Below are 9,168 nucleotides of genomic sequence, written 5' to 3'. Positions count from 1 at the left end.
AGTCGCGCTGAGTCGGTACTAGTGGAAAAGCGCCATAATATATCTTGTCTTTTGCACCTTTGGTAACATATCGTGTTTCTCCTCTCTCTGTTCCTGCTCTACCTGGCTGTTCTTTCCAGGTCCTCCTCCTAAAGGGGAGTTTTCTTGCCACTGTTTTGCTACTACTACTGCCGTTTAGGAGACACTTTTATCAGACGCCCTTTTCCAAAGTGACTTACATCTGACAGAAAAACACACCATTGGTTGCCATTCCGGGGCTTGAACCTGAACCTGGGTCCTCTAGACCCGAGCCCAGCTCTGTAGCCACTAGACCAGGGGTCGACAACCCAAAATGTTGAAAGAGCCATATTGGATCAAAAACACAAACAACAAATATGTCTGGAGCCGCAAAAAATGAAAAGTCTTGTATAAGCCTTAGAATGAAGACAACACATGCTGCATGTTTCTATATTATTAGAACTGGGGGAAGATTTTTTTTCCATTATGCACTCGAGAAAAAATTTGAAATTTCAAGAAAAAAGTCGAAATGTCGAGATTAAAAAGGAAAGGAAAAAGGAAGAAAAAAAGAAGAAAAAAAAGGAAAAAAAAGGTCAAACATTTTTTAAAAAGCTCCAGGAGCCAATAGGGCGGCGCTAAAAAGCCGCATGCAGCTCTAGAGCCGCGGGTTGCCGACCCCTGATCTAGACACTCCCCGTGGTTAAAGTTCTTTTTTCTCCCACTAGGGGAGTCATTACCTCCCATTGTTTATGTAATTATTGCTCTGGGATTGGAAATATCCTAGAGACAACTTCTGTTGTCTGTATACTTCTGTTGTCTGTATATATATTATATGTATATAAAAGAATGATTCCTCTAGTGTATCTCTCCGTTGCCTTGAACAGGCTGTTGCTGCAAAATGTGCTGCAATTCTGGGCCCGAATTTCCCGCGCTGTCCTGTGGATGTGACGTCACATGACGCTACATGCACGTTCTCCCCGTTCTCCCGTGCCGGCTTCACTGTTGGCTGCAGTACCCCCGACGGCCGTCGTGGTGAAGGGTGGCGCTAGAGAGTCTCATTTCTTAAAAGGAGCCTCATGCTCCTCTAAAGATGTCTTGAAAGGCAGTCCCTTGGACACTAGCATGGTATTTGTAGTGGCTATTTATCCTCCAGGTGAATTATTAAAAAAAAGTATCAAACTATAATAAACTGAATCAAATCAAACGGCCACTGAGACACCTAGGGAGTGAATTTACGCAGGATAAACAGAGTCCATTGTCCAGGCAAAAAATAAGGTTTCTTGAGGTTTTTTCCATTGGCAAAAAATCAAACAAAGAACAATGGCCTTTGGCCCCTCTCTTGCCCTGGTAAACAACCACCTGCCCTCCCAGGTGTCTGCCTCACCTGTGTCTGCAAACCCCTATGTAAACTCAGCTAGCCAGTACCTTCAAAATAAAAGCACGGTTAAGTACCAAAATAAACTGAATCAATACTAAACATCATCAGTACTCGAGTTGTAAAAAAAAATCAGGGGGGATGGTGGATTTTATCATATGGGGACAGATAATTTGTTACAAATGATAGCACTGACCAAAACACCTGCAGAAATACTGCAGGAATGACATAGCAGCAGTTAAATGCAGCCTTCTGTAAGCTTTAAATATCCACTGGGCTTACATCAAATACATCAAAACACAACAATAAAAAACACTTTTCTGAACTTATCAATATGACTCTGTCCTTCACAGGATAAGTAACATGGATCACTGCAAAAACTCAAATCTTAACAAGAATATTTGTCTTATTTCTAGTTAAAATGTCTCAATTTAGTAAAAAAAATCTCATTACACTTAAAACAAGACTCATCACTGAAAAAACTATTTTCACCTGTTTCAAGTAGATTTTCACCTAAATTAAGTAAGATTTTTTTGCTTGTAATGAGAAGATAAATCTTGTCCCACTGGCAGATTTTTCTACTTATTTCAAGTGAAAATTTACTTGAAACAGGTGAAAATTGTCAAATTCTGGTGTTATTTTTCTGGTGATGACTCTAAATGTTGAAATAGCAGTTTTTATTTCAGGGGGGATGCCATCCCCCCTCATCCCCCCTCATCCCCCCTCAACTCCAGTACTGAATATCAAAAACAATCTAAAAGTGTGTTCCCAAAACTAAACCACAAAAACGAACTAAATCATAAATGATGAAATAATGCAAAAGTGACAAATATCTCCAACAGTACTGTTGATGCCGGGTGGGTGGGTAACTTTGCTCCCTGCAGGCTCCTCGGGGGCCAACAGGGAGCAGGGATTCAGTTGGATGACGCGCAGGGGTGTATTGTGGCTGTGAGCTTCTGAGAAGAGGCTTATCTGCAGCTGATAAGGGCCACGTTAAAGCTGTTGCTGCTCTCTGCCAGCTGCAGGAGTGGAGTCCCAGTATCTGAGGGAGGGAGGACTAGTGTGCAGAGACCATGCTGCTGCTCGCCGTCTCCCTGGCCATGGCTCTCTCTGCTGCTGGAGTGTCCTGCATGCCCCTGTCGGACCAGGGGCCCCACCTGGCCCACGGCTGGGGCCAGGTGGTGCGGCTGCGACACCTGTACGCCGCCCGGCCCGGGCTGCACCTGCACATCTCCGAGCAGGGCCACGTCCACGGCTCTGCAGACCAGAGCCTCTACAGTAAGTGCAGGAAAAACCCGGGATGCTCGGGAGCAGCCGGAGGAGCCGGCACTGGGGATTTTATCACTCCTGCACTGGGGACTTGATCACTCATGACATGTTTGCACTGCAGGCCTGCTGGAGATCAGTCCGGTGGGTCCGGGCCGGGTCGTCATCAAGGGAGTGAAAACCTCACGCTTCCTCTGCATAGAGAGAGATGGCACACTCTACTCAACGGTAGGTGTATCTATCTATCTATCTATCTATCTATCTATCTATCTATCTATCTATCTATCTATCTATCTATCTATCTATCTATCTATCTATCTATCTATCTATCTATCTATCTATCTATCTATCTATCTATCTATCTATCTATCTATCTATCTATCTATCTATCTATCTATCTATCTATCTATCTATCTATCTATCTATCTATCTATCCATTTATCTATGTATTGATGCATTTATTTATATGTGCATCATAAATACCAAAATAAAAAAGAAGAAAGACAAATCCACACAAGACCAACGTTTCAGCTTCAACAAAATAAATCAAATAGATGCTAATTTCTTTTTAAATTCAATACAATTTTATTGATATGGCGTCTATTACTACAGATGTTGTCTCTAAGATCTTTCCAGAGACCCAGAATATAAATTATTATACAGTATAAACAATGGCAGGTAAAAACTCCCATAGTGGGAGAAAAACCTTAAGCCAAACAGTGGCAAGAAAAACTCCCCTTTAGGAGGAAGAAACCTGGACCAGGACCTGGATCATAAGGGGGTAGAAACCTGGACCAGGACCTGGATCATAAGGGGGTAGAAACCTGGACCAGGACCTGGATCATAAGGGGGTAGAAACCTGGACCAGGACCTGGATCATAAGGAGAAACCTGGACCAGGACCTGGATCATAAGGGGGGTAGAAACCTGGACCAGGACCTGGATCATAAGGAGAAACCTGGACCAGGACCTGGATCATAAGGAGAAACCTGGACCAGGACCTGGATCATAAGGAGAAACCTGGACCAGGACCTGGATCATAAGGGGGGTAGAAACCTGGACCAGGACCTGGATCATAAGGAGAAACCTGGACCAGGACCTGGATCATAAGGAGAAACCTGGACCAGGACCTGGATCATAAGGGGGGTAGAAACCTGGACCAGGACCTGGATCATAAGGAGAAACCTGGACCAGGACCTGGATCATAAGGGGGGTAGAAACCTGGACCAAGACCTGGATCATAAGGGGGGACCCTCCTCCTCATGAATGAAAAACTTCTATATGACAGTTGAAAATGAGACCAGTTAATTATTATACATTGTACCTCATCTATGTGACTGACATTGGTAGCGTTGGTGCGTCAGTTAAAGGAGCCACTTCTGGCCCGTATTCTGCTGCTGCGGGCCAGATGTGGCCCAGAGGCTGAGTGGGCGGTCATTACTAGTGGGTTACGGCTAGTACAGTCTGGAACAGAGGCATAAATCAGCATAAATCAGCGAGGGGTTACAGACAGTGCTGTGAGGGTCCGATGTTGGCCCAGGGCCAGGGAGACGACGTCCTGGCCCTCGTCTGCTGGATTATGGGCTGAGTTTAGGCAGCTACGCTCTCACTGAATCAATACCATCATGGGTTATCTGAGATCACTTGTTAGGATTTTCATTTGCATATGATTATGCCTTCATAAGATAGTGATGTTTTCCATATTCCTATATATATATATATATATATATATATATATATATACAGTACAGCATGTTCAGCTTCTCTGAGACTCCCCAGCAGCTTATTGGGTGATTCATAATTACTCTGGTGTTGACGTTGCAGAAGCTCGACGTTTAACTGCAGAATCAATCAGTTTCAGCTTTGGTTGGCAGTTTTGCTTGTGAGAATCTTCAACAATTGTTATGTCATTGATTTCAAAATGATTGTATTTATTGCCTGAAGCTTTTCCAACAATCCCCAGAATCACCTTGATCAGCTCAGTGGTTGTGTGATGAGCGTCAATTTAAATGACTGACAATTCAACCATGAAGCCTTCAGTCAACAGTTGCTCAGCACTCAGTATCCCAGAGAAACCTGAACAATAACTAGTGTTGCCTCGTAAATAAAGCCTTGAATAGGCTTCATCTTTCAAAACGCTCAAAAAAGTTTCAATAAATAAAGAAATAAATGAGTAAAGTATAGATTGATTGGAAGGGTTTTCAGGAAGGATTGTGTCAGAACACTATCTCACAACCCGAGGGCTCGTCCGTCACGATGTTGATCAGAAAACACTGCAAGTCAGTCAGTCCACGGTTCATCAACCTTTGTCCAGTGAGGTGCAGGTTAGGATGTGTTTGCAAAGCACAAAACCTGAATGAAAAGGAACAGCAGCAGAAACAACAACCTTGGCCTCTCGCTGATGTTTCTGCAAAGTAAACAACCATCCAAGAACTTTCAGCCCTTATTTACATGGGGTTTTTTTGCCATTTCATTTTATAAAAAAATAATATGCAATAAAACATTACAGTCTAATCCCTGAGATTACGGAAGAGTATTAGGGCCATGCACGAGAAAAAATATTTGAGGGGGTTTTTTTCTATTTGAGAAGGGATTTTTTTTTATTATTCACTCGAGAAAAAAGTCGAAATTTTGAGATTAATGTTAAAAATACAATTTCGCGAAAAATGTCGAAATTTCACACTTTTTCTCAAAATTTTAACTTTATTCACGAAATTTTGACTTTTTTCTCAACATTTCGACTTTTTTCGCGAAATTGTACTTCAACATTAATCTTGACATTTCAACTTTTTTCTCGAAATGCCGTGAACTAATGTTGAAATGTTGAGAAAAAATTGGCTTTTGTCCTGTTGGCTTCATCGGACCGGGACCTTCAGAATGTGCTGGGGTGGTTTGCGGCCGAGTGCGACGCGGCAGGGATGAGAATCAGCACCTCCAAAACCGAGGCCATGGTTCTCCACCGGGAAAGGGTGGTGTTCCTTCTCCGGGTGGGTGGAGAAGTCCTGCCTCAGGTGGAGGAGTTCAAGTATCTCTGGGTCTTGTTCACGAGTGAGGGAACGATGGAGCGGGAGATTGAGAGGGATCGGTGCAGCGCCCGCAGTTATGTGGTCGGTGTACCGGACCGTCATGGTGAAGAGGGAGCTGAGTCGAAAGGCGAAGCTCTCGATTTATCGGTCAATCTACGCCCCTACCCTCACCTATGGTCATGAACTTTGGGTAGTGACCGAAAGGACAAGATCGCGGATACAAGCGGCCGAGATGAGTTTCCTCCGCAGGGTGGCTGGACGCTCCCTTAGAGATAGGGTGAGGAGTTCGGTCACCCGGGAGGAGCTCGGAGTCGAGCCGCTACTCCTTCACGTTGAGAGGAGTCAGCTGAGGTGGCTTGGGCATCTGTACCGGATCCTCCTGGACGCCTCCCTAGGGAGGTGTTCCAGGCATGTCCCTCCTCCCTAGGGAGGTGTTCCAGGCATGTCCCTCCTCCCTAGGGAGGTGTTCTAGGCATGTCCCTCCTCCCTAGGGAGGAGTTCCAGGCATGTCCCTCCTCCCTAGGGAGGTGTTCCAGGCATGTCCCTCCTCCCTAGGGAGGTGTTCCAGGCATGTCCCACCGGGAGGAGACCCCGGGGAAGACCCAGGACACGCTGGAGAGACTATGTCTCTCGGCTGGCCTGGGAACGCCTCGGACTCCCCTCGGAAGAGCTGGAGGAAGTGTCTGGGGTGAAGGAAGTCTGGGCATCCCTGTTGAGGCTGCTGCCCCCGCGACCCGGCAACGGATAAGCGGAAGATTTTAGACTTGAAATTGTACTTCAACATTAATCTCGACATTTTGACTTTTTTCTCGAAGTGCATAATGAAAATAAATATTATTTGTATTTTCCTCCTGCCTGGCCCTAACACTCTTCCGTACTCAGATAGACTGCAGTAGTATGAAGTGTGATACGATATGATACGATACGGTGCATCTCGTCAGGCAAGCCCAGCCATCTTCACATGTGTTTGTCCCTGGTGTTTTTCAGCACGCGTACAGCAGAGACGACTGCACCTTCAGGGAGCAGATCCTGGCGGACGGATACAACATCTACGTGTCCGACAGCTACGGCTCCCTGCTCAGCCTGGGGAACCAGCAGCAGAGGCTGCAGGGCCTGGACCGCAGCGTTCCGGCTCTGGCCCGGTTCCTCCCCAGAGCCAGCGGCCCTGGGCAGCTCAGCTTTCCCCCGGGACTCGCTGAGCCCGAGCAGCCGAGTGCGGCGCAGGCCCAGGACACCGTGGATGTGATGGATTCCTTCGGAAAGCTCTCTCAGATCATGCACAGTCCCAGCTTCCACAAGCGATGAGGCGGCCGCCCTGAGGCAGCTGTTGCAGCTGTTGCAGGTTGGAGTGTCCTGGAGTGTTTGTTCACTCCTCCCCTCAGGTACAGAACCAGGGAGTGACTGGAGGCCGTTGACTCGCCGGGAAAAGGTCGTCACCGGGACGGTCCACTCAGGCCTGGCTGGACAGGAAGCAAGTGAAGCCTGGAGCAGAGAGGAGATTGAAATGCTCCATCTTGCCTTTCTTGTGGCACGTTTCCACTAGTACCTACTCAGCCCGACTCCACTCGCCTTGCCCTCGAATACCCAGATCAGAAGTAGGAGGTTGGAGTGAAGCTGCTGTGACGTATTTGATTGTGTATCTAAACGAAGAAGACAACAACACTAAAGATGTAGAACCTGGAGGAGATGATAGATGTGCTGCTGGGTCTGTGACTTGTGTTCAATATCAAGTTAAAAAATGAGAGTAAGAGAAGCTTCAAGTGGCGACGCTTTTTTTTGTTGTTAGTTTGTCTTGGCGCTGCTGAAAAGTCTACAGCCTCCAATCATCCCTGCAGAGTTTCTTCAGCTTCTTCTGGTCCCAGGTTGTCTCTGGATGGTGGATTTGTAGGTGGAGGAGAGAGACTAGAGCAGGTAAAACTAATCCAACGTTTAGTTTTCTCTGGTGGAAGTCATGACAAACTGTTGAAAATATGGAAATGTGTCAGAGAGACGTGGTTAAACCACCAACGGCGGTTAGAAACACGCTGGTTGTTGTGCAGTTGTTGGTTGTTTCTTGATAGATCAATTGTTCACTGGTAGAGCGTTTAGTACCTGGACACTTTAGTGCAGGAGTTCGTTGAGCCAAATACTTCTTCACATTTCTGAACTTTTTCCCCTGCGTTTGTTTGATGATTGTTAAATTTCTTACTTCATGAAGTGTGGTAAAGCGGCAACGCTTTTTAATTTTAGTTTGTCTTGTCCCTGCTGAAAAGTCAGCTGGAGCCGTGAGCAGCTATGAAGAGACAGAGCTCCTGGTAGATCTGGTCGTTCCTTATCGCCGTCTAGATCCCTTTTTAATTCTCTCCTCAGCACCAGGTTTATGAACATCTGCACCTCAGAGTTGGATCATGAAACAGACTTTTGCTGAAAATGAACAAGAATCCGTCAGAGTCTCTTTCTCTGATTTCCTCCTCCTGACTCAGACGTCTGACTCCAACCCCCCGACCAATCAGTGGCCTGTAGTGTGATGATGTCAGATACAGCCGACTCAGCCGCTTAGAACCTCGGTAGAATAGATACAGAAAAGTATCTACTCGGCACGTTTAGACCCCTAGTGGAAAAGAACCAAACCGAGTGGAGTCGGGCTGAGTAGGTTCTAGTGGAAAAGCGCCATTAGTGAAAATGTTCATGTTTGTTGAGGCGGAACAGACGTGGGGTGTCCGTCCAGCCTTCACCCGTACTGGCAGGAGCGTTTACTTCAAGCCAAGAGAAGGCCAGTGTGCAGGGACGCTGAGCAGCGTGGACAGAGGCAAGGACGAGGAAAGAGACGGCACCAAATTCATCTGACTCTCGGAGATGAGTTGCAACATGATTGAGAACAAAAATGCTAGGACATTAAAGAAACAGTGAAATGTTCGATGGGTCTCACAACATGCTGCTTTTTTCTGAACAGAAGAGGAAGAAGACCATTCATCAGGAAACCTTCACAATAAAAACAGAAGGATGTAATATAAGTCTGGTAGATATTATAAAAGCCTAGCTGTACTTTCTGTATTTATTTGTTTATTTAAATGTTTTTACCTGTTTTTACCTGTACATTTACTGGATGGTTTTGTGTTTCCAATTAAATGTAAGTGGCAAAGCTCTCTTTGTTTGAAGCACAATTTGAAATTGTTTGGAAAAAAGTTCTCACTGTAAAGCATTCTGGGTGTTTGTGTTTTTACCCTCCTATCATATTCAGATCAATATTATCTGATTGTCAAGTTTCTGGACAGCTTTGGTTTATGTGCTTAAAGGCTTGTGAACCCTGCGTTCCTGCATGGTCTAAAACATCAACAGATTGTGACACAACTCATCAATTTAAACAAAAGTGACAAAAATATCAGAATTCCCATTTCCCAGTATTATGTAGGGGAAAAAATAACATTTCTGGAAACTATTAATCAGTCCTGCATATCATCTGGGATCATTTTAGACCATTCTCAGAATATATTACAGGCCTCTTGAGTAAATGTAGCTCACTTGC

The 9,168-nt window shown here is 45.4% G+C and overlaps 1 protein-coding gene across 1 annotated transcript; it reads left to right on the top strand.

Moving 5' to 3' along the window:
* Positions 1-2,445: 2,445 nt before the first annotated feature.
* fgf19 (fibroblast growth factor 19) lies at positions 2,446-8,727 on the top strand. The gene is made up of 3 exons (XM_061708491.1): positions 2,446-2,650; positions 2,763-2,866; positions 6,651-8,727. The coding sequence occupies exons 1-3, from the start codon at positions 2,446-2,448 to the stop codon at positions 6,966-6,968; spliced, it is 627 nt and encodes a 208-aa protein (XP_061564475.1). The 3' UTR covers positions 6,969-8,727.
* Positions 8,728-9,168: the final 441 nt, after the last annotated feature.

The sequence above is a fragment of the Cololabis saira genome, chromosome 2 (genome assembly GCF_033807715.1).
Source record: "Cololabis saira isolate AMF1-May2022 chromosome 2, fColSai1.1, whole genome shotgun sequence".
NCBI classification, from domain to species: Eukaryota; Metazoa; Chordata; class Actinopteri; order Beloniformes; family Belonidae; genus Cololabis; species Cololabis saira.
Note: the sequence above shows the minus strand (reverse complement) of the source record. Positions and strands in the feature narration are given on the sequence as shown.

Excerpts from the sequence above, each read along its gene's own strand:
- fgf19 (XM_061708491.1), top strand. The coding sequence starts at position 2,446 with ATGCTGCTGCTCGCCGTCTCCCTGGCCATGGCTCTCTCTGCTGCTGGA. Across the intron at positions 2,651-2,762 it reads TGCAGACCAGAGCCTCTACA|GCCTGCTGGAGATCAGTCCG; the intron begins GTAAGTGCAGGA and ends TTTGCACTGCAG. Across the intron at positions 2,867-6,650 it reads ATGGCACACTCTACTCAACG|CACGCGTACAGCAGAGACGA; the intron begins GTAGGTGTATCT and ends GGTGTTTTTCAG.